The sequence below is a fragment of the Podarcis raffonei genome, chromosome 10, assembly GCF_027172205.1.
Source record: "Podarcis raffonei isolate rPodRaf1 chromosome 10, rPodRaf1.pri, whole genome shotgun sequence".
NCBI classification, from domain to species: Eukaryota; Metazoa; Chordata; class Lepidosauria; order Squamata; family Lacertidae; genus Podarcis; species Podarcis raffonei.
The window spans coordinates 51,095,494-51,120,244 of NC_070611.1; the positions used below are offsets into that span (position 1 = coordinate 51,095,494).

At 41.8% G+C, this 24,751-nt stretch overlaps 1 protein-coding gene and 1 long non-coding RNA gene across 4 annotated transcripts; one reads left to right on the plus strand and one right to left on the minus strand.

Moving 5' to 3' along the window:
* Positions 1 to 1,219: 1,219 nt before the first annotated feature.
* On the plus strand, positions 1,220 to 22,218 carry BPIFC (BPI fold containing family C). Of its 3 annotated transcripts, XM_053405172.1 has the most exons (16): positions 1,224 to 2,166; positions 4,322 to 4,456; positions 6,093 to 6,204; positions 7,231 to 7,359; positions 8,250 to 8,402; positions 9,563 to 9,626; positions 9,722 to 9,782; positions 11,325 to 11,416; positions 11,967 to 12,140; positions 15,060 to 15,113; positions 15,293 to 15,463; positions 16,567 to 16,634; positions 17,317 to 17,359; positions 19,357 to 19,420; positions 20,744 to 20,820; positions 22,021 to 22,218. In XM_053405172.1, the coding sequence occupies exons 2-16, from the start codon at positions 4,354 to 4,356 to the stop codon at positions 22,105 to 22,107; spliced, it is 1,452 nt and encodes a 483-aa protein (XP_053261147.1). In that variant the 5' UTR covers positions 1,224 to 2,166; positions 4,322 to 4,353; the 3' UTR covers positions 22,108 to 22,218. The 3 variants fall into 3 exon arrangements, with proteins under 3 accessions (XP_053261149.1, XP_053261147.1, XP_053261148.1); XM_053405173.1 differs by lacking the exon at positions 1,224 to 2,166 and having other exon boundaries at positions 4,246 to 4,456; XM_053405174.1 differs by lacking the exons at positions 20,744 to 20,820; positions 22,021 to 22,218 and having other exon boundaries at positions 1,220 to 2,166; positions 19,357 to 20,296.
* On the minus strand, positions 21,825 to 24,745 carry LOC128421884 (uncharacterized). The gene is made up of 2 exons (XR_008332389.1): positions 24,534 to 24,745; positions 21,825 to 22,128 (listed from the first exon to the last, which is right to left on the minus strand). It is a non-coding gene; the product is annotated as an uncharacterized LOC128421884 (long non-coding RNA).
* Between the last annotated feature and the right edge of the window lie 6 nt (positions 24,746 to 24,751).

Consider the following 24,751-nt stretch of genomic DNA (forward strand, 5'->3'; position numbering starts at 1 on the left):
CACAGTGCTACAGTTCCCAGCACACTTAAACTACAGTTCCCAGGAGTCTTGGGGGAAGACTGCATTAAATGTGCATTGGATGTGCTTTAAATGTATCATGTGGATCTACCTTAGTGTAACCCTTTCAAGATGCATGCTCAGTAAACAAATCTGGTGGAGCCCTAACCATTTGTCCTCATAAGAGCAAGTTGGGTATAGTTTTGAGGGACACTGAAACCTTCCCTAATCTATTACTTACATCTCCATAGTCCTTTGCCGTGAGCTTTTCTTCCAGCTGAAATGGCATATTCAGCGGTGGTCAGGGCAGAACTATGGGGCCAGAGGGAGAAGACTGTGGGGAAATGAGGTGCAGGTAGGGGAAGGTTCAACACTTTATTCACACACTTCTTTCACTGGTACCAACTCCTTTCTATGTGGTGGGAAAAGTTCTATGCTAGATAAAAATTCTAGGTTAGATACTGCCACAAAATCAACTAAAGACTCCTGGAGCATCTTAAAAACAATATATTTATTGTGGCATAATTGTGTCCTAGTATCCACTTCATCTGATACATGAAGTATTGCCCTCAGTTGTCAGGGATGCATACATTAACATGTATGTGCACACACAAACACATATGGGTACGGGGACAGAAAAGGAAGAAGATGTAGAAAGATCATATACAAAGCCTTGACTTCAGAGATTCATTGCTGCGACAAGTACTATAGCTTCTTGATGTCTCGGCTTGTTTTGCCCCGCCGCACCATGCTGTCTCTGAAAATGGATCCTTGGCCTTGCCTTATTTGGATCACAACCCTGTCTCTGGCCCCATAGACCCTGATCTGTTTGATCCAGCCTCGGTCTTCAGACCACACCCTTATCTTGTCACCCATTAACCAAGAGCAACCTGATACAACTCTTACGTGATTCTGCTGAAGATGCCATCTTTAAAGTTTCAGCAAAGGATTAGGTTGTGACCTGTGATTGTGACATTCAGGATGATGGGAAGTTCCCGTTCAGGAAATGCACATGCTTTCTGATTGTCTTATCATTTGTCATTGTAGTAATGCTTAGAAGTCAGAATCAGGGACCCATTGTATGTGGAAGTGTTGCAAACACACAAGAATGCTCTGTGTCCGTCTCATGATTTACATTTATTGTGGGTGAAGAAACTATAAAACTAAGGACTATGGCTGTGTACACAATTTACCTTTAAAGCACATTCAAAGTAGTTAACCCCTCATAGGGTTCCAATTCCTATCAGCCCTTAGCAAACTACCATGCCCATAATTCTTTGGTGGTGGTGGGGAATGTGCTTTAACATTATAGTCTACAGTATTTGCAGCCCAAGTGCAACAGGATGAAGTGACTGCATAACTGGACTACATAACTGGCACATTGTGTCAGTTCCTTCCAATTAGTTCATTTTGTTTTGTTTCTTTTATAACACATGCCATTCACAGATGCTGCTATATCTGGTCATTATTAATTGTCTGGTTTAATATCTGGAGCTCAGCTCTTCTTTACAATCTTCTGAGACAACCACTTCTGTCAACAATGGCAGTGTCATATTGTGGAAAGGGGAACATAAGTAGTGCAAATGTTTGCTGCTGCCATTGCTGCTTTGGCACTCCGGTTTATATACTGTAACTCCTAGTCCCTTTGGACCAACAGCAAACATTTTAGGGGTCTGTAGAGTCCATCTGGGCACTGTAGGAGTCAAACATGCTTATTGGTCTTCCAGAAGCCTTTGTCTGGAAGGACCTTTCATTCTGATAAGGTTGTGATTTATTTAGGTCGCTCCTTACAGCACAGTCATGAGGGTCACAGGTGAGTGGTAGAGCACTGGTTTCGATGAAACTGATTTACTAGAAGTTTTATCTAACACTTCCTCCAAGGAACAAGCAAGTATCAGTGAGATAGAGAAGAGTCTGTCCAAGTTAGCCACCACAAGATATCTACCACTTGCATGGAAATAAAGGAGTCATCTTCTATCCTTGGCATATACGTCATTTGATTATCTGATCAATTCTGTGTCCTAAGGGATAGTTAATGTTTAGCTTGAACATAATTAAAGGTTTCTTGCAGACCCCCTAATGATGTCCAGCTCTATAAGTGTCTCGCTCGGCTGGGGTTCAAGTGAGAGTTGTCTGCAGCCCATCAAGATTTAGCCTGACAGAACTGAGGTAATTGCAATCAACTGGTTTGGTGATTATATCCACCACAAGCTGGTGGATAGCTGGGTGGGTCCAATGATTTCTGAAAATATCTGAAATTGTGGGACAATAACTATTCATTTCAAGGGAAATACTTCTTCTTGCTTAATTGGGGAACAAAAGTGACCAAGAGCTTAGAAGACTGTTGCCTTTCAGCAGCTTCTAGGAAATTGGTGTGCATATGAGTATGTGTCTGTTGTGAATTTGTGGTTGGTTTCTTCTCTGAAAAGTCCTGTGGGAAAGTCCTGTGAAAATCATAGCTTTCTTTTTGCCCACTAGTTGACCACTGCTATTTCTGTTCAGAAAAGAGGCATGCCTCTTGAGACAAACAGATCACAATGTGTACTCATTTGTTTCTAAATATTAGGCCAATTCATCATGAGATACTGAATGGATCATTAATATTGTCTGACAAGATGCTAACCTGGCAGGCAAAAAGCAAACAATTTTGAGTTCTGAAAACAGTAGGCAATGAAACAGCCAAATGGTTTTGCACAGGTCGATAATTTACTCTTCTAGTGTTAAGTAACATTTGTGGAGCACTTTGAAGAAGTGGACTAATTTGATGTGCCAACTGTGGTTGTGTCTTGACTCCTGGACAGTCGCCATCTTCTGAAAAGGTGCTTTGTGTGTATATGTGGAGTTGTGTGTGAGAGAGAGATTTAAAAAAAACATTACATGCCTATTGGAAGTCCCTTAGAATTCTTATAATAGGATGTAGATGAATATTTAACCTATTATAATTCTTTCATACTAGAACTGAGTGGAAATACAATGTGATCCTAAGCATGTTTACCCAGAGTTAGTCCCTTTGAGTTCAATTACAGTGCAATCCTATGTGTGTTGAAGCTGAGCAACACATTAGCAAGGTAGACTGTCCACTTAGTTGGACAGGAAGCCAATGTAGCTATGTACTGTTGTGCATGATGTGTGTGTACGGTTGTGGCTATAGATACCTGCAATATCCAGTGGTGCTTCTAGCTAAATTTAGGTCCTTAACAATGTACAACATAGTCATATCCCACGTTAGATGCTATGAGGCACAACATTCCCCTTCCTCTCTCCTCCACCCCCACCATTCCATGCTTCTGCATTCCTGATATGTTAGCAAACAAGTTTGCCAAACGTGATGGGGGGGGGAATTATGGGCACGTGCAGTTTTGTATTTTAAATTCACTTAAATCATAGCTTAAATCACTTAAATTAAATTAAATCACTTAAATTCACTTAAATCATTAGGGGACGCGGGTGGCGCTGTGGGTAAAACCTCAGTGCCTAGGACTTGCTGATCGCAAGGTCGGCGGTTCGAATCCCCGCGGCGGGGTGAGCTCCCGTCGTTCGGTCCCAGCTCCTGCCCTCCTAGCAGTTCGAAAGCACCCCTAAGTGCAAGTAGATAAATAGGTACCGCTTTATAGCGGGAAGGTAAACGGCGTTTCCGTGTGCGGCGTGGTGCTGGCTCGCCAGTGCAGCTTAGTCACGCTGGCCACGTGACCCGGAAGTGTCTTCGGACAGCACTGGCTCCCGGCCTCTAGAGCGAGATGAGCGCGCAACCCTAGAGTCGGACACGACTGGCCCGTACGGGCAGGGGTACCTTTACTAAATCATAGCACCATCATGACCACAGGAATAAAAGGAGGCTTGCTTCCACGCCATGGCCCCAAGTCCAACTCCAGCTGCTCCACTGACATTAAGAGCATTTGTTTCTGCACAGATGATAGTGCAGGAAGGATTTTTAGTTTTTAGGTAGATTGTTCCAAGAAGAATATAAATACAATTAATTAATTATAATTATTGTGAAGGTTAACTCACCCCAGGTCCATTCCCTATTCACTGGATGAATGTCCTAGTCCATGCTGCTCTGCTCCCTTATTATATTCAGCACACACAGAATGCCATACAAGAACATGGAAATCTGAGTTTGGAGGATTCTCCCCCTCCCATTGCAGGCTTGCATGTTCTCAATGCATGCCTGGTCACCCCACCCTCCCTATGGAGAGACCTTGGGGGAGGAGTACAGTGGGGGGGGACGGGACGGACGGACCAGGAACATCTATTGCTCAAGCTCATCTTGTACTCACTTGACATAGGATCTACAACCCATATTTGGTCCCATGTGTCTTAACAGGTTTCTATAAACTAAAATAAGAGAAGGAGACAATGAAAGTTTGTGGCTTTTTGTTCCTGCTGAGTTTGTTCACTCCTTGGCTTGATGCTAAGCCTGGAATCAAAGTGAAGATCACACAGAAAGGTTTGGACTATGGTGAGTTTGAAATATACAGGTTCAGATTTATTATTCTTCCATGCCCCTATTTGTTATTAAAATAAAAATTTAGAAGGAACTAAATACATTTTGAGAACAAAAAGGAAATGACCCTCATTAATCAGCACAATGGTTTGTTTGCTTTTTAAATCATGTTTATTCGCTTGCCAATGCCAGGTTGTCTGTGTTGTTAACACAACACAACGTGTGTGTGTGTGTGTGTGTGTGTGTGTGTGTGTGTTTAACAAACTGACTTTTTGCAATTGACAAAATGATGAGGAAGTATACTTAAAGGTGTGGGATAATGATTGATTGACGGAATAAAGAAGTAACATTTGCACAGACAAATCAAGATGTTCATTGCTGTGAGCTCAGTAAAGAACGGATGTCTCCACACAACCTTTGTGCAAGCAAATCAGGGATTGTGAGAGTTGTAGTTTAAAAGCATCTGGAGGGTCACAGGTTCCAGGCTCCTTTCACTCTCCCAAGCTCAGTAAAAAGGTAACTCTTTAAATGAAGAACGTTCTATAATTTGGGAGTCATAACTGAGAAAGTTTGGCATCTAGTTGGTAAATATCCTAACCTGGAACAACAAAAGTTGCTGATTAAACCTCAGTCCGCAAGTGGACCCATGGGGTTGGGGGAGATGATCCTTAACCTGTGACGGTCTCAGGCCATGAAAGGCTTTAAAACAGGGTTAGAGGACCTGTTGTTCCTCTAGATGATGTTGTTCTACTTCTGTCTTTCCCAGGGCTATGGGCATCTTCCATGGGTGCATGCAGGAACCATAACCCCCAGATTCCTAGCTTTTACATGAAAGTTCCTAGGCATTTGTAGAACCCGAGATACAAAGCAAAATGTGCAGTTGCTCACTTTTTTGTGAGCAACTAGCCTGCTCCCACCTTCCAGTGTTTTGCTGCCCATGCCCAGGAGCAGATTGCCCTGTGGTGCAGGGCCACAGCAATAATCTCCTTGTAGCGTTCACACTGTCATTCACCTAGAGGGGAAGGGATAAGATGGCAGATATATCCAGCGGGGGGAGAAAGCATCCAAATTAACCTTCTGGCCAACAGCAGTACTGTTGCTGTTACTGGGAGGCTATTGTTGCAGCTTCACCCCACCAGGTGAGCCACTCCTGATCATCCATGACCCTTGCCCAGTTGGCTGGGGCTGATAGGAGTTGTAGTTCAGGAATGTCTGGAGTGCCGCAAGCCTCCAGTTCCTATTTTAAAAGCTAAAACTAGCACCCTTAATTGGATCAAGAAGTAAATTGGTAGCCATTGTATCTTGTGGGGAACAATGCATGACTCTCAGTGTGTGATAAAATATATACAGCAGCATTCAGCAGCATGAGAGCATCTGAATCATCTTCAAGGGCAGAGTGCTGCACTAATCAAGCCTGGAAGTCACAGGCGCTTGGCTTAACATAGCAAAGGACAGATATATCCTGCGGGGGGGGGGGGGAGAGAAAGCCTCCATATTAACCTTGGATGAAAGAAGTAATTGCTAGCAACCACTCCAAACTGATCTGCAGACATCAAAAACAGACATCAAAAACTTAGCTTTCTTTGTCCTGTATTCTACGCATCTTTCCAGCCAAATAGAAAGTAAGTGAAATATATTCTGTGCATTGTAGGAAAACAGCTTGGAATAGATTTCCTGGAGGAAAGATTAAAGGAGCAAAGCTTTGCGAATGTGAGCGGTCAAGAGACATATGGATTTAGTGGCGTCGACTACATGCTTTCAGAGTAAGAAAGGCTGCTTCCACACAGCTGAACTATTGCTTTTCTGCATTCAGAAAATTAAAATAGTAGTTTTGCACATGTGATTGCAACAGATCAATAAAGATCAGGCTTACTAGCTGCTTTGCTTCTCAATATTCTCTGGTTGGCCTCTGTTATTTTCTCCTACCAATAGGGAACCTACATAAGGACTCTATATGGGCTCTTGGATACCCCATAAGGGGAAAAGGGCAGAAAGAGTGTTATTTTACTATAAAGAGGGAGCGCTAATGAAGCCAACAATTTAAAATTGAGTGCTTCCCACCTTTCCCAGGGTGTCCCTGGGAATGTTGGATGGTATTATGCATGATCTACCCCAGGGCAGGGATGCGGGTGGTGCTGTGGGTTAAACCACAGAGCCTAGGACTTGCTGATCAGGTCGCGGTTCGAATCCCCACGACGGGGTGAGCTCCTGTTGCTTGGTCCCAGCTCCTGCCAACCTAGCAGTTCGAAAGCATGTCAAAGTGCAAGTAGATACATAGGTACCGCTCCGGTGGGAAGGTAAATAGTGTTTCTGTGCGCTGTTCTGGTTTGCCAGAAGCAGCTTAGTCATGCTGGCCACATGACCCGGAAGCTGTACGCCAGCTCCCTCCGCCGATAAAGCGAGATGAGCGCCACAACCCCAGAGTTGGTCACGACTGGACCTAATGGTCAGGGGTCCTTTTACCTTTACCTTGCCTCAGGGCCAGGAAATGTCAGACCTTGGGGCCTCTGCCTAATCCACATCTCTCACTGGCTCTGCTGTGCCACTTCTCTAATGACTGTAATATGTCTTGGAAAGGTGCTAAATGTCTCTTTGCTTGTCTGTATGGAAAATGTGGCCACACCAACTATTGATATGTGGCTCCCAGAAGGTTGCCTGCAAGGGAATGTGTCCTTCAGGCTGAAAAAGGTTCCCCACCCTTGATGTACCTTCAGTTCAAACATGTAAGATTTATGTTCCTAGATTTTGCTGGAACATAGCCTTAACTAACATGTCTCTGTGTTTTGCAGGATAAAGTTTGATGATGTTGAATTCCCAAATGCATCAGTGTCTCTGATACCTGGGACTGGGATTAACCTAGAGATCAAGGATGCTGCAGCAACCGTCAGTGCACACTGGAGAGCAAGGTCCTGGCTGTTGTAAGTACAGTTGTGCAGGGCACTGGAGGTGGTGATGTTAACTGCAGTAATCCAAATAAAAATGGGCTTTAATAAAGGAAAGGAAAGTAGGCAGCAGGCTTCAGGAAACCCCAAGCAGCAGTGAAACCACTGAGGTGGAGGAAGAGGAGAGGAGAGGAGAGGAAGTGTTTAACCCTTTCCTTGCCAGATGAAATTTGCAATTTTACAAATGAGTGAACATAAGAACAAGCATGCATATGCTGCCATGCAGTTAACGCTTGTGGGGGTTTTTTGGCCCTCAGAGGCAGAGTGAATATTGTGAGTTAAAATTCCTGCAGCCATGAATCTTCTTGGGAAACTTTGGCCAAGCCACTTCCTATCCTTTCTCATAGGCTGATAATAAGATTAAAGGGAGACAGTCCCCAGTGTACGGCACCCTGAGCTCCTTGGAGATAGGGTGAGATATGGATATGGGGCTGTTGACATGAAATATACAGGGATTTACTGAAAGCAGGGGAATAATAATAATAATAATAAATTTTATTTATACCCTGCCCTCCCCAGCCAGAGCCCGGCTCAGGGCAGCTAACACCAATAAAATTTCAGTAAAAACATAATAAGAAAAAGAAAAAGAAAAATAATAATTTAAAATACAGGTTAAAATGCAATTTAAAATGCAGCCTCATTTTAAAAGTCAAAACCATAAGGGGAGGGAAACATAAGAGTCCAAACCAAAGGCCAGGCGGAACAGCTCTGTCTTGCAGGCCCTGCGGAAAGATGTCAAGTCTCGCAGGGCCCTAGTCTCTTGTGACAGTGTTCCACCAAGTTGGGGCCAGTACTGAAAAGGCCCTGGCCCTAGCTAAGGCCAACCTAACCACCTGAAAGGCATTATGTTCCATTCTTGTCAGCAGAAATTCTGGAACACTGACAGTCCTCATTTCGGGTGTATCGCTCGCAGCTGTTTTTTCAGTGTCTCGGGACAATGCAAGTCACGCAGTGCTGTTGATTGAAAGCTGCGAGGCAAAAGTTGACAGTATTGACATCGAACTGGATAAAGATGCTAGGTAAGGTAGAAAAAGGATTTTCGGGGTGTTCACCTTGTACCTGTGTTCAGTGTAATATGTAAACAAAACAGGTATGTGCCTGTTTTAGGGGTTCTTTCAGCTGCAGATGATAAAAGCAACAGCCCATTCTTGGCTGTTCTGCCTTAAACTGGAAGTGGAAGAACATCTCTGCTCCCAGGCTTCTGGAATCGAGAGGACATTTGGCAGCCAATTCGTCAAAAAAACCCACCCCCCTATTTTCCAGCCTCAAATGGTGAAGCAGCTATTTTCATTGGGACTTTGGTGTGAGGAGAAAAGTGTAAATATGTATTTATTAATTATTTAAATTCATAACCCACTGTTCCTTCCTAGTGGGCTCAGGTCTGGTGTGCTCTGGTCCATGGGGTCACGAAGAGTCGGATACGACTAAACGACAACACCCCACTTGTATTTCTTTTTGGCAGGTGCAGGGAGGGGGAGGGGACAGAAAAAGAAATAAGGCAATGCTGTTTGGAAAGAGAAGCATTAAAGTGATATTGATTCCTTGAGAGGAGAGATGGACCATAAAGAAAGAAGTGGCTAGAGTGATTTAATAACTGATAGACAGTAATATTGTTAGAGATTTGGGGGTAAACCCTAGAAATTAATAAATGCCAGAATTTTTGATTAATTGGGGAATGGACTAAAACATAAACTGCAGGGCTGTGGCAGACAGGGAATTCCTGGGCTGACTTACGCAAACCAGTCTGGCTGGCTGACTGTTAGCATTATATTAAAGAGCCACTGAGGGTCATCAACAAGACAACAGAACTTCTTGTCCAGGTGTGACCAGAGACTGGAGATTTGGAAGGTTGTCAGGGTAACTGCTCTGGGGGAGGGCAAGGTGCTTCTGGGAAGAAGAGAGAGGAAGAAAGTTTGAAATCCATCTTGCCAAGAAGGAAGGAAGAACTACTTGCAATGCTTTGGGCCATGCTGTAAGATCTGGACCCCCGCCATGCAGACTGAAGGTATAAATACGTAAATAAACCCTATTTCTCAAAGTCTCCACCCACCGTGTCATCTATTCTCCAAAGGGACACAGACCCTGTATGTGTGCCTGTGACCCCATGCACTCTGGCCACTGCTTGAGGGGCGGGCACCTGGATTTTGTAACAATATCATTTCTTTTATTTTCTCCCCAGCTGGCTGTACAAATACTTTGTTAATCATCTTGAAAAGCCTATCTGTGACAGTCTGAGCAAGAATGTAAGTCTTCAAGTATTACTATAGTGTCCTTCCATCACCATCACTCCTTCAGTAACTGTTGGCCAGAACAATAACTGCTACATGTATTTATACAGATTTGCCCATTCATTGGTTCTGAGATCGAAAAAATTAATGCAGAACTGAGAGAACACAAAGGTAGGTTGCACATGCTTCATCCTTGCTACTTGCATGGCTCCTTAAAAGAAGCTAAAGGGTATCCCAATTTCATTAGAGCTTTTAAGTGATAACCACATTTCCCCAGGAACAATATTACACAGTTTCAGTGCTGGGGAAAAGCAATACTAATTCAAGTAGCGAATTAAGGTCTGCACAAAAAATGGATGACCAGTGCAGATTGCACAGGAAAGCCCCTGGTCACATGCTTATGCAATTGTTGCAGCAGGTCTCGGCACGTTCTCTTAAAAGATACTGCATGTTCCTAGCTCTCAGTTTCAACAGCAGTGCAAGGTATGTCCCTGCATATGGGATATCTAGAACCTACATATGCCGTATTTTTCGCTCCATAAGACGCACCTAATTTTTAGAGGAGGAAACAGGGAAAGCCCCGTTTTTTGGGGGATCAGCTCACAGTTGTGCAGCTTCTTTTGCAAAGGGGGAAAGTCCCCCTTTTTTGAGGATCAGCTCAATGTTGTTGAGCTTACTTTGCAAAGGGAAAAAATCCTGTTTATATGGGATTCAACTCACAGTTCTGCAGCTTCTTTAGGAAAGGAAAGGGAGCCGTTTCTACAGTTTCCAGACAGATAATCTAATCAGCCAGTCACATGTCGCTGGGGAAACAAACAGCCTCTGTCTGCAGAATATTCAACAATGGAGGCCTGGGCAAGGGGGCGGGCTGGATAGGGAGCCAGCGATCGACCACACACTTGCTCCATAAGACGCACAGACATTGCCCCTTACTTTTTAGGAGGAAAAAAGTGTGTCTTATGGAGTGAAAAATACAGTGCACAGACAGACCTCAGAGTTTCATGCTCTGCTTTGCTTTTCCCTCCTCTAAAAGCTATAGTAAGGTGTTTTGTACAGCCAACTCAGGGTTGGGAAACTTTTTTTTCCAGATTGAGGCCACATTCCCCTTGAGGTGACCTTCCAGGGGCTACATGCTAGCAGTGGGCAGGGCCAGAGGCAGAATGGGCAGAGCGACACATGCCAATTTTACCTTTGTACAGTAAGCTAGTTTCTACGTGTGCTATCTGTCTCTCTTGCCTTCATCCAGGCTTTATCACAATTCAAGGACACATTCCATCCTGGCAAAAACTCCTACGGAGGGAGCAAAGCAGGGCCATAAGGGGTGTGAAAAAGTCTCAAGGCCCAGATATACAGGCCTGGAGGGCCAGATTTGGCCCCTGGGTCTCAGCTTCCTTACCCATGATTGTATTACTCTTGTCTAATAATAATAATAATTCTACAGATAACAGCAAAAGTTATTCATTTGCTAATCTTTGAGTAGCTGTGGCTGCAGTCCTTCACACACTTAGGAGTAAGCTTCGATAAGCTTAGTGGGGCTGTGTACGTACAAGAACCGTGTGCCTTCCCACTGGAAGGAAATATAATTTGAAGACAGTCCTTATAAAATTACTTTCCAAAGGTCTTGTCAAAACCATTTTGGATCCTGCTTATCAAGTTAATAGAGGTATTTGTTTCACTATCTCATCACGGCTGTTTTGCCCCCTGTTCTAACAGTCCAAGCCCAGATTGATTCTTTTGCACAAGTAGACTACTCGCTGGTGAACTCTCCGGTGATCTCCGACACATCTATTAACTTTGATATAAAGGTAACACAACTGGATGCTATTTTTAATTTATTTTTATTTTGGGGGGAACTGCATTGAGACATCTCTGTTCTTGAATGAATGGGCGTGATGGCTTTAGTTAAAGAATTATTTTTAAAAACACTTCTTTGAGTGTGATGGAGAGAAGGCTGCCAGCAGCAGAAACAAAGTACAGAGGGTTAGCAGAAAGAACTACTCTCTGGACTACTCACAGTAAGCAATGCTTGTGCATTGAGTCCCCTCTTGGGATTGCTATCATTTCAAGCACCTACATGCACAAGCAACCTATAATGACAATGATGGCATTACCTTTCCCAGGTACCAGCTCCCGTCAGCTCCAGAAAGTGATGAGGGATGATGGGACAGGAACACCTGGAGGGCTACACAGGTTTCCTGTGCTTGACCTATATTAATCCTTCAGCTAGCAATGATTCAGCCAGTGTGCCCCTATGTGCAAGGGTCACTGATGATCCATGCTCTGATAGCTTTTGAAATCCAAAGTCTGAGAGTTGTTGTTATTATATTATTTTGTCATTCATGCTATTCTTTGCAGGGAACAATCTCCCCGGTGGGAAATGACCTAGAGACTCCCTTCAAGCCTGCACCATTCAATAACCCAGATGACAATAACTCCATGCTCCAAATAGGAATCTCAGAATATTTCTTGCAATCTGCTTCACTCGTTTATTACGCTGCTGGGGCCTTTGATGTCTCTATTGAAAAGGAGGTGAGAGCAAGTTGTAGAAGTTGGTATTTCAAAGGCACCAACTGTTGTCTTTTGAAAGACTGTTTACAGTATATAGTCTGTGACTAACTAGATCTAACTACGGTGATGAGAACCTATATCCAGATAAGGTAAAAAGGTAGAGCCAGAAGCTAGCACGAAAAGAGTTTTGGAAATAATTCAAGAGTTTGGTCAATTGGCAGGATTTAAATTGAATAAGTCAAAGACTAAGGTATTGGAGAAAAATTTAACACAGATTGAAAAAGAAAGGTTTCAGAATGAGACGGGGTTGACTGTGGTTAAAAAAGTGAAATATCTGGGTGTGAATATGACAGCTAAGAACGTGAACCTATTCAAAGACAATTATGAAAAAACTTGGACAGAAGTGAAAAAAGATTTGGAGATCTGGTCAAATTTGAAGCTTTCCTTGTTAGGTCGAATTGCAGTTATAAAGATGAATGTATTGCCAAGAATGTTGTTTCTGTTCCAAGCATTACAAATAATGGACAAAATGGACTGTTTCAAGAAGTGGCAGAAAGATATATCTAAATTTGTCTGGCAGGGCAAGAAGCCCAGAATAAAATTTAAGATATTAACGGATTCAAAGGAAAGAGGGGGGTTTGCCCTGCCAGACTTTAAATTGTACTATGAAGCGGCAGCTTTCTGCTGGCTAAAAGAATGGCTGCTTCTTGAAAACACAGACATTTTGGATTTGGAAGGATTTAATAATATTTTTGGGTGGCATGCATATTTGTGGTATGACAAGGTTAAAGCGCATAAAAGTTTCAAAAATCATATTGTCAGGAAAGCACTATTAAATGTCTGGGTTAGATATAAGGACTTGCTGGAAAATAAGACTCCAAGATGGTTATCACCAATGGAAGCTAAGGCAGTTAAAAAGCTAAATATGGAGTCGAAATGGCCAAGATATTGGGAAATCTTGGAAAAGGAAGGGGACAAACTGAGATTGCAGAGTTTTGAAAAACTAAAAGGGAAGGTGAGAGATTGGTTACATTATCATCAAATAAATGAAGTGTTTAAATTAGACAGTAAAATAGGCTTCCAGGTGGAAAAATCAAAATTAGAGACTGAACTGTTAGAATCCAGTACTAAGAATTTGTCAAAAATGTATAATCTGCTGCTGAAATGGAATACACAAGATGAAATGGTAAAATCAAGTATGATTAAATGGGCTCAGGACATTGGTCATAACATCATGTTTGCTGATTGGGAAAAGTTGTGGACCACCGGGTTGAAGTTTACGGCGTGTAACGCCTTAAGAGAAAATATAATGAAAATGATTTATAGGTGGTACATAACCCCAGTCAAGCTTGCAAAGATATACCATTTGCCTGATAACAAATGTTGGAAATGCAAAGAAAAGGAAGGTACATTCTTTCACCTCTGGTGGACGTGCCCGAAGATTAAGGCATTCTGGGAAATGATTTATAATGAACTGAAAAAGGTATTTAAATATACTTTCCCCAAGAAACCAGAGGCCTTTCTCTTGGGTATTGTCGGCCAGGGGGTGTTAAAGACAGATACAACCTTTTTTATGTATGCTACAACAGCAGCCAGAATACTCATTGCAAAGTACTGGAAGACACAGGATCTACCCACACTGGAAGAATGGCAGATGAAGGTGATGGACTACATGGGTTTGGCAGAAATGACGAGCAGAATCCGAAACCAGGGAAGAGAAGCGGCGGAAGAAGAATGGAAAAAGTTCAAGGACTATTTAAAGAAATACTACAAAATTAATGACAGTTAGAATGATGTTGGGTTAAAATAAATGGTTACTATTAGTAATGGTTAAGACAAAGAGAATAAGGATGTTTAACATAAATTTATAGTAAAATAAGGGAAGATTCGCTGAATAATTATAAGAATTTGGAATACAGAAACGGGAGGTAAGAGGAAGTCGTGGAAGAAAGGTTTAAGAAATAAGGATATGAAATGGTACCTGTTTTTTGTTTTGTTATTGTTTGTTGTTTGTTTATGTATGTTTTGTATTAATATAAAAATTGCTTAATAAAAATATTATTAAAAAAAAAAAAAGGTAAAGGACCCCTGGAGAGTTAAGTCCAGTCAAAGGCGACTATGGGGTTGCAGCGCTCATCTCACTTCAGGCCGAGGGAGCAGGAGTTTGTCCACAGACAGCTTTTCGGGTCATGCGGCCAGCATGACTAAACCGCTTCCAGCGCAACAGAACACTGTGACGGAAACCAGAGCGCACGGAAATGCCGTTTACCTTCCCTCCGCAGCGCTACACATTTATCTACTCGCACTAGTGTGCTTTTGAAATGCTTGGTTGGCAGAAGCTGGGACAGAGCAACAGGAGCTCACCCTGTCGCGGGGATTCAAACTGCTGACCTCCTGATCAGCAAGCCCAAGAGGCTCAGTGGTTTAGACCCCAGTGCCACTCACTCCCCTTTTACCATTTTTATCCTGATAGCAGGTAAGGGGTACGTATAATTGAATGTTCATCAGTTTAAAAGAAATTCACTCCACATGGAACTAGCTCCTTATCCACACTGGAACAAAATGTGGATTCACACCGGACTGTAGGGAAGTGATGCCATCCCTATCCCAGGGTTGTCCCAGACCTTCCCCCTTTGAATGAGGGTATTTTGATCCTAGGAAAGTCTGAAACTGTCAGGATGGGGGCAGAAAATGCTGCACAATAGTAATAGCCCAGACCATGATTAGGTTATGGCCATACAATGTGCTTGATTCACATATTGAAGACCATTATGCCAGGAGGGACAAAGCAGCAATGGAGCTCCTTTTGCAAGCATGACTATTATCTGCAGGCTAGTAAGAAAATTGATTTAGTACCATAGTTGCTAATAATAATAATAATAATACTTGCTTGTCACAAAGTTCTAATTAGATAGCCTAATTTTATTCTCTTTTCCACAGCTTTCCTCTTACTTCAGATTAACTACAAATTCTTTTGGCACCATTATCCCCAAGGTAAGCACCTTTATATCTATAACCGTTGTTTTAAGGGAAATGTTTTGTGGGAGTTCTTCTGCAACAGAGAATGCCTGCCTCAAAGCAACTGTTCTGCCGAAGAATTTATTTGCTATGTAATTCTGTTAATCCAATCTAATCCTGCTCTCAAACTCTTGGTTGCTTTTAAACTTCTACAGATTGCGCGTTCTTACAAAACACCACGCCCAGTAATCCTGGATCTAAAACCAACGGCAGCCCCTGTGATCAGACTGCATAATGGCAGTGCTGTTCTGGAGATAGCTGGTTCCATGGAGGTGTTGGTAGTCCTGAAGAATTCAACCACCCAATCCATGTTCACCTTGAGCATAGTAAGTGCCACACAGAAGCAGAATAATGTTCAAGCCCCCCCCCCATCTGCCATGACCTGTTGCGATTTTGGGTCAATGTCAGAAATTGGCACCACAAGCAAGGGGTGTGCAGAATGTTGATCAGGATCTGAGTGATCTGCAGTAAACTGGCAAGGACTTGGGTCTCCTAACTGATTAAAAAAATAGCAAAATCAAAACAGCCTCAAACCTTTATTTATTCCATCAGGTATGCATTGCCAGAAAAGGTTTGCATCACCAAAGAAGTAGACAAAGGGGGAGGGGGTAATTTGCATAAAAATACACGTTAACTTACATGTATCAATGCAAATTTAGAAATATTTCTACACTAGTGGCCAAAATTGTGGAAACCTTTTGGGAAAAGTGTATTTCTGAGGTTTGATGGCTCATAACACCACTTTTTTTGCCGTAACACCATAAAATTATACAATGGAAAGATAATTTAACAAAGAATGCAATGCAACAAAGTTTGTTCAATTATCTGTATTCTATCAAAAGTTATAGCCAAACAATTAGGAAAAGGAAGCACAGCTTGCTTAGGCTTATATGCAGTAGCTTTCCTTCATTTGAATGTAGCCAATGAGCATGAGTGTTCAGAGAGCCAATCAGGTGTTATGAGCCATCAAACCTCGGAAACACACTTTTTCCATAAGGTTTCTACAATTCTGACCACTAGTGTGTAATTTAAATAGAAATGCAATACATCTCACCACAGTGGGAAACAAAGCAGGTGACTTGTGTGGCGCCTCCCTCTGCTCACCTGGTTGGGCAAAATCAAAGCTCCTGCTCTCCCCTTTTAATGGCTCCTTATCATAAATCATAGCAGAAACCAAAAAACCTGAGTACAAATTGGTGCTCAGACTTTCTAAGTACAAATGCCATCCTCAGGATAGGCTTTGCAAAACTTTTAGACACCTGAGCTCTGCTTGGAAAAGCAAGAGAGATAACATCGGGGTGGGGAGTTGGAAGAAGCAGGTAGAGTAACTGACCTTCCCTTTTTTACCTTTCAAAAAGGCCTTGCATTTTTACCTGTCTATACAACAGGAATACTCTAGGTGGTAAACAGAGACATTTCTTTCACACAGAATGCCAAAACCCATGCCAGCCTGAATATATTTGAACAGAAACTGATACCTTCTCTATGTCTGGACAGGTAACAAAATTTGAATGGTTTTTTGTTTTGTTTTTAACCCCACTTTATCCCCCAAAGGCCTCTTGAGTTGCTGAAACCACTAATTAAATTTGCCACTCCATTTAAAACAATAAGTAATTTCTTTAAAAGCAATTACGTAAAAATAAAAACTATTCCAGCTAAAATGTTGGCATTGCTTTATTACAGGTAAAAAGAAGCAGATGTTGCTGGACTATTACTCCCATCATCCTTGACCATTGGCTATGCTGGTTGTGACTGATGGGAGCTGGAGTCCAACGGCATCTGAATTATTGTAAATTAGTGGGGTTGCGGGTCTAAAATTGTGGTGGTTTTTAAATATTTGTATCTGTGCGTGTTTGAGTAATCCATCTTGATCACATGGTTCCTCCCAAAAATCCTGGCACCTGTAGTTTGTTAAGGGTGCTGAGATTTGTTAGGTAACCCCTATTCCCCTCACAGAACTACAATTCCCAGAGTGGTTTAACAATTATTCCTTCTTCCAAGGAAACTTTGGGAATTGAGCCAGTCAGCCTTTCAGCCTAACCTACCTCACAGGGTTGTTGTGAGGGGGGAGTAGAGGAGGGGCAGATCCAAGTATGCCATCTTGAGCTGCTTCTGGGGGGGGGGTATATATGTACAAATAAATAATGTTTTTCCCCCAATATTTACTTTCTTTTCACAGTTTCCACCTATCCTTGACCCACTCCAATGTTGGCTTCTTCAAGGTATAAAGAGGGTGGGGAGTTAAAGAGAACAAATCAGATGCAGCTTGTAGATAGAGCTGAATTGTCCATGCCATTTTTCTGATCTAAACCTCTTTCCTGAAGCCGTGGTTGTCCTTCTGGAGAAAATAGGCTTTCCCCAAAGGGGCAAATAGCTTCATTGTGTGGGGTATGTGTGATTTAGTTCAGGAAAACAGCACAGAGGGAAAGGGTAAGATAGCCCTCCCCTCCAGAACCAGTTCCAGAGCTGCTTTCGACAAAGAAAAAGTGTCAGTAGACACAATCACAAATCTCCTGCTTTTAAATGGTTCCACAGGGCGGCCATAACCATGGGCTGAGCTGTTGGTGTGCAGCTGCTGTTTGCTGTGGAGACTGCCTATGTTTTTCTGTCTTTGCCAAAATTCACTGCACTCAAGACCTGCAATAGCACAAATAAAATGGCCTGATCTGTGTGGTGAATGAGGGCATGATTTTGAAAGCAGGAGGCGCACAGTGCTTAGGCGCTAATGATTAGATCCCCATCATAAATGACTTAAAATCATAACATAGAAACCAGTCCCCCTCTCTCTTTCTTACATCTAGATGCTGTCTTCAGTCTACAAAACTTCCTAGGGGGTGGCCCACAGCCATCATAATACAATACAGTGGTACCTCGGGTTACAGACGCTTCAGGTTACAGACTCAGTTAACCCAGAAATAGTACCTGGGGTTAAGAACTTTACCTCAGGATGAGAACAGAAATCATGCGGAGGCAGCAGGAGGCCTCATTAGCTAAAGTGGTACCTCAGGTTAAGAACAGTTTCAGGCTAAGAACGGACCTCTGGAACAAATTAAGTTCTTAACCCGAGGTACCACTGTAAAATAATATTGGGCCATTATGTGTGTGAGTGGGCCTTGTAAAATTATCTCTTAGCAGTTCTCTAACTGGAACTGACATAACATTTTCTTTGTTGTTCTTACTCTGAGTGCTTCCAAATACAGTGGTACCTCGGGTTAAGTACTTAATTCGTTCTGGAGGACTGTTCTTAACCTGAAACTGTTCTTAACCTGAAGCACCACTTTAGCTAATGGGGACTCCCGCTGCCGCCACACCACTGCTGCGCAATTTCTGTTCTCATCCTGAAGCAAAGTTCTTAACCTGAGGTACTATTTCTGGGTTAGCAGAGTCTGTAACCTGAAGCGCCTGTAACCCAAGGTACCACTGTATGGATGATTCAGGCTGAGTACACGCTATACCTTTAAAGCACATTCAAAGCACATTATGTCCTTCAGAGAATTCTGGGTGCTGTAGTTTATTGAGGGTTACTGGGAATTTTAACTCTGTGAGGGGCTAACTACGGTGTCCAGAGTTCTCTGAGGAAAAGAAGGTGCTTCAGAGATACAGAATGTTCATAGCAGCACCTAATCATTGCATTTTTTGAAAGCAAATCAACTATCCTTGGAACTATTGTGTGTGGAGAAAGGGTTAAATGTGCCCCCCAACTGAACTGCTGTTAAGAATTCCCCCTTTTCCTTGCTGCCTGCAATTTTGGAGGAGAGGGGCAAGATAATTGATAGGAAGGCAATGCAATTCGGAATGGGAAGGCAATAGAGCTGGTTCCGAGAGAGAGAGAGAGAGAGAGAGAGAGAGAGAGAGAGAGACACCAAAGAAAATGAAATATCTTGAGTACAGTCTATACAGGTCTTTACTGTCCCATATGTGCCAGAACAGCTGTGTGATAAATCATTTCCACCTGATGAATTATTATTATTATTATTTCAACAATTTGTATACCACTGAATCAATCATCTCTAGGCAGTGCAGCTGCTTTGTTGTGTTAAAATGTCAAATTTTGAGAGACTGGGAGAAAATAACAGAAACTGAACAGGAGAAACGTGGAAAGAGGGTGTTTTGCTCATGATGTTAAGCAGATGCTTCACAAAAAGTGTGAGAAATCCACAATAAATCTCAAGTGTAGAGGCAACCTGTGCCACTAAATCCAAATTCTCTCACACGGCAGGTTTCGCTTTTGAAGAACTTCATGTCTTACATTTTACGGAATGGAGTAATACCAGCAGCCAATGGTAAGTGTTGTGTTTGGATTGTTTCCCCATCACCACTGTTACTTAATGGTCCTAGTTTCTGGAAATTACAGAAAATCTTTTTTGGAGAATGAGAAGTAGTTGCGATGGAGCTTGTATTTTCGTCACTTGGCGTGACGTGTCGTGATTGGTATCACATTCTTTATGGCAAATACTTTAAGGAACATACTGCTCCAATAAGATTATAAGATGCTTAATGCTTTGCACTAGAATGTCAATCTGGTTGTCTTGTCAAAAGACCCAGTACACACTGTCAACTACTGGTAATTTGGATTTACAAGGCCATGTGAACATGTCCACATACAACTGCTGATAAAGGAGTGCTTATTCTTTCTTTCCTTTCCTTTCCTTCAATGGATCTGGTGTATATTTCCTTTCAGAGTAAGGCAATAAAGTTATCACTGGTTAATGACTGGAGGCATTGGCCCTGGAGACTCTTTGTACACTTAATACAGTAATATTCTGATGAGTATGTAGTTACGTGACAAGAGATAACTCCTGCAGTTCTTGTCTGTATTGCATTTCTAACAACCATTTATGGTTTATAGAGCATTTAGAGCATTTACAGAATAACAAAATTGTACTGGGCATATAAAGTGCAAAATCAGGATAACGGTACTGCTCTGCTTCCCAGCAACATAAAGAACCCCAAAATAAAATAAAGATGTTTTAAAATGCCCTTGCTTCGGCAGTAATATATGACTTGTGATCAGATTTTAAATGAAAGCAATGGATTAAACTGTGTAGCCAGCATGGTTAGAGTGTTGGACTAGGACCTGGGGAACCAGTGTTCAAATCCCTACTTAGCCATGAAGCTCACTGAATACCCTTGGGTCAGTATTTTTCTCTCAGCCTAACCTACCTCACAGGGTTGTTGTGAGGATAAAATCAATGGAGGAGAACCACGTCATGCCACCTTTAGCTCCTTGAGAGCCAGTGTGGTGTAGTGGTTAAGAGTGGTAGTCTCGTAATGGGGAACCGGGTTTGCGTCTCCGCTCCTTCACATGCCGCTGCTGGGTGACCTTGGGCCAGTCACACTTCTCTGAAGTCTCACAGCCCCACTCACCTCACAGAGTGTTTGTTGTGGGGGAGGAAGGGAAAGGAGAATGTTAGCCGCTTTGAGACTCCTGAAGGGGAGTGAAAGGCGGGATATCAAATCCAAACTCTTCTTCTTCTTCTTCTTCTTGGAGGCAGGATGGGGTATAAGGCTAATGGTAATAATAATAAAGTATTACTGCAATCATAACTGCAGGGCCTGCTGTTAAAAAACAATAGCGCTTAGAATCTCGTCTCTCTTTTATTAAGGTAAACTGAAGGAAGGACTTCCTCTCTCTAAAATGGACAGCATGATGCTTGTGGAACCTGTTGTTACAGTTCACCAGGTGAGATTCTGCAGTGCCCACACCTGTCTGTCCTGTGTGCCGAGAGAGAGTTGGTTAGGGTGATGTGATGCAAGTTCTGAATCCTGGTGGGACTTGTCATCAGAATGTTGCTGTGTTCTCACATTCTAAGGCAAGGGTGCCCAAAGTTTTTTCAAAGAGAGCCAGATTTGATGAACTGAGGGCTGACCAAAGTTGTTGAGCTTTTTTTTAACCCCAAAGGGGCCACAGGGGCCAGATTAGGCCCCCGAAACGGACTTTGGTCATGCCTGTCCTAGGGTCTTCAGGCTGAAGAGAGTCCCTTTAAATAAAAGAAAAAAAGGGTTTTACATAGAGACAATCATTTCAATGAACTCTTTGTAGTTCAGAGAAAGGTTGGCCAGCATTTTTCAAAGTGACTCATTGTGGAGTAAAGACAAACACTTTCCTGTGTTTTTGTATTTGTTGGTATCCTGGTGTAAACAAGTCAATGTTTATAATTCGTATTTTAAAATCCATATGAACTGTAAGGAAACAAGCAATACACACTAAAAATAATAATTACCAAATAAGCAGTGTATTGTTAGCAAAAAGCCTGATCAACAGTTTCTGATGACCACCATATTTACATCTTGACTTCTCCACTCTCGTTAGTTGATTAGCTGTTTTACATTGTTTCTCTGATCATCACATAACCTAAAGAGAATTTCTTAGTTTCTTCATGACGGTATCTTCACAAGAACCCTAGAATACTTTCTGAGCAACCAGTAACCCCAGCTAAAGTAAACATGGATTATAGACCTTTGTGTGTTTAATAGAAGTCTTTTTCGACTCCTGCAAACTTTTAGGTTTCACTTGGACCATACAAGTTAGGGGAGGCGTAGCCAAGAGGGAAGGGACTGCAAGCAGTAGATGGAAGGGAAACATCTACCACCCCACCTGATCTGTTTGGCTCAGCATGGCTGAACAACTGACAACTGGCTTTTAAATATATTTTCTCCCTCTCAAAGCAATCTACAAAGCACAGCTGCTGTGCAACATGCTTCCACTTTATTGACATCCATGCCAGTTACACATCAGCAGTACTTACTCTCTTTCTGTTAAATGACAATGTATGTCTAACATTTAGTTCACAATACCTCTGAAGGTATATTAGCCATGGCCTAGCCATTAGCAAGCTGCAGCTTGTGGCAACTTCAAATAAATGTTTGTATATATTCTCAGGGCTATTTGCTGATTTCCACCGACCTGGAGTATGATGAGGAAGGGGACCAAGCAGATTCTGAAGGCTTCTTCGTTATAGATGCATGAAACCTCAAAATTTCTTCTGTTCTGTTTCAAGAGGGAAGATGTAACAAGAAAGTGAATGATAATGATTGAAAACATTCTGTGTGGTCGTGTGTGTGTGTGTGTGTGTGTGTGTGTGTGTGTGTAAAAGTGCCTTTGAAAGACATTGAATAGGTGAAGTAATATCTGTTAATGGGCCAGCAAACCATTCAGAAAGGAATGCAGACAAGGAACATAGGAAGTTGCCATATACTTGGCTCATCTAGCTCAGTACTGTCAGAGGCTCTCCAGGGTGTCAGACAGAGGACATTCCCAGCCCAGCCTAGAGATGTCAGTCATTGAACCTTCTGCATGCAAAGCAGATGGTGGGAGCCTTCCTAACTGCACTGCTGGAAGATGGCAGCAGCCCCAGTCCGGATGTAGGAAGCCAGGACTGTTTTCTGATTCCTATATATAACCAAGAAGAGTGTTGCAAGGGAAGCCTCATGGTAGGATATTCCCTTCTGCGTGTAACTCAATGCACACTTCTTAGGGAGTTCAGAAAGTTGCAATACAGGTACTCAGCAGGAGACCATCCCTTTCAGTTGCAAGGAACTGTAAAGAAAACTCTAAAGATGGCCACACAGTGACATTGGATATTATGGAAGAATAGCATAGTAGGTAAAAAGGGATGGTAGACATTGCATTTGGTAAGAAGGCTAAAGGACATTTCTATTATGTGGTGGGAATGTCCCAAAATATTGTAGTAAGCTTATGGTATATGGTAATTGGCACTATCTTTTACAAACAGATACCATACTAGTGTGTCTTCATTTGTCTGCTGAACTATATTAAACAATGTTTTCCATGGGCATGCCAGAAACAGGTGTTACATATATTTACAATGGCCAGAATTACATTAACTGAATGTTTGAAAGAAACTTGGAAACCTGGTAAAGTTTAGTTGTTTGGGATTTTGTGGGAACACCTAATAACTATTCACTTTACAGGGAAGTTTTAAAAATCATGAAAATTATATTACATCATATATTAAATAGTTTGAACACAGTTCAAGAGTGAATTCATCAAGAGTGAATTGGGAATTGATTCAATGATGCTGTAGATATTACATTCATTACTAAGTAATTGAAGGAATGAGAGAGAGGTTTCTTAGAATGTCAGTATACTGTTACGTATTGATCTTTTACACACAATTTTATATGCAATTTTGTATTGTACTTTTTCAGAATAAAAACAAATTTAAAAATTATACAAATGTCTGTCTTAATGCCCTCTGCAGGGACGGTGTTGAGACCTAAATGATTCGGTATTCAAAGTAATAAGAGCCTCTTCTTGACTATTGACTATTGGTCAAGTTGTGGGTTCTCTAAGGCATCACCAGGTGTTGTTTGTAATGGGACACTTGTCCTAATCTCTTGGAACCTGCCTTTAATGCCCATGGAGCTCCCTCCCCCCAATACGCCCACTTTAGCATTATAGTTATTGAAAAAGTAGGGTCATCTTAGTATTCAAAACTTCATGCCTGCATAATACTTTGATCCATATAGGCTATGTCTTCCATGTTGTGCATTATAGCCCCTCTGGACAGCAATAAGGGGGGAGCATTGGAGAAGGATCAGAAAACTACAGAGTGGATACAAATAAATGATTTTTTAAAAATCAGAATTTTAAAAATTTAAATTGGATTTTTAAAATAAAATGCTTTTGGAGGAAAAATCTTTCTAAAGATAGTTTTCTATTTAAGTTGCATTACAGTCCAAAGGCTATTCATCAGGAAATAAGGATTTGTTTAACTCCCAAGTTTTTTTAAAAAGAAATGTTTAACCACATCAGTTAACAAACATGGATAAGTATACTATAATGTTAATTGTTTGTTAAATAAATTGTTTAAATTGTTACTAATGATTATTTTTCTCCTTCCAATAAAGTACAGCAGAAAAGTCCAAATATAAACAGTTAACTTATTAAACCTCACAATAATTTCATAATTATCTGTCTATGAATTTCTAGTAGTATAATCAAATCAGTAATTTTTGATACAATTGTAAAAAACTACTCTGAAAATTTATTATTCAAAAATGAAACCTTCATCTGGTTGTAAATATTAAGATTATACCAGCAATAATTTTTTTCCTGGGGAAAAAAAAGATTTAAACCAAGACTAGTGATTTAAATCGTGATTTAAATTGATTTGATTTAAATCAAATCCACCCTGCATTACTAAGCAGAATAAACATACCACTAACATACTACAGTTGTGTCAAGAATACAGTATGTTGCAGAATATACCCACAATAAAGCATCAGAAGGTTTTGTCCATTCCTCAACAATTTCCATGGTTAGTCTTTTGCAGTAAACATCTCATGCCTTTAAAAAAAATGTGCTACAGCGCAGCCCTAACCGTGTCTACTCAGAAGCGAGCCCTACTGAATCAAGTGGGGCTTGCTCACCAGGAAAGCAGGGTTAAGAACTGCAGCCTTGGCTGCTCTGATGATATTCCCTTCTTTTGATATTTGACCCACACCAAGCGCGTTCCCTTCCACAACCAGCTTAATTCAACGCGCTGTCCCGTTTTGGACACTAGGCGGCGCTGCAAAGGAGGTAGGGGGAAAAAAGAAGAAAGCCACTGGTTGGTTCGCGAAAGGTGAACGAAGTTTGTGCCTCTGCG

Coding starts and splice junctions, on each gene's coding strand:
- BPIFC (XM_053405172.1), top strand. CDS start 4,354: ATGAAAGTTTGTGGCTTTTTGTTCCTGCTGAGTTTGTTCACTCCTTGG. Junction 12,141..15,059: donor ATGTCTCTATTGAAAAGGAG/GTGAGAGCAAGT, acceptor TCTTTTCCACAG/CTTTCCTCTTACTTCAGATT. Junction 17,360..19,356: donor CCAATGTTGGCTTCTTCAAG/GTATAAAGAGGG, acceptor CTCACACGGCAG/GTTTCGCTTTTGAAGAACTT.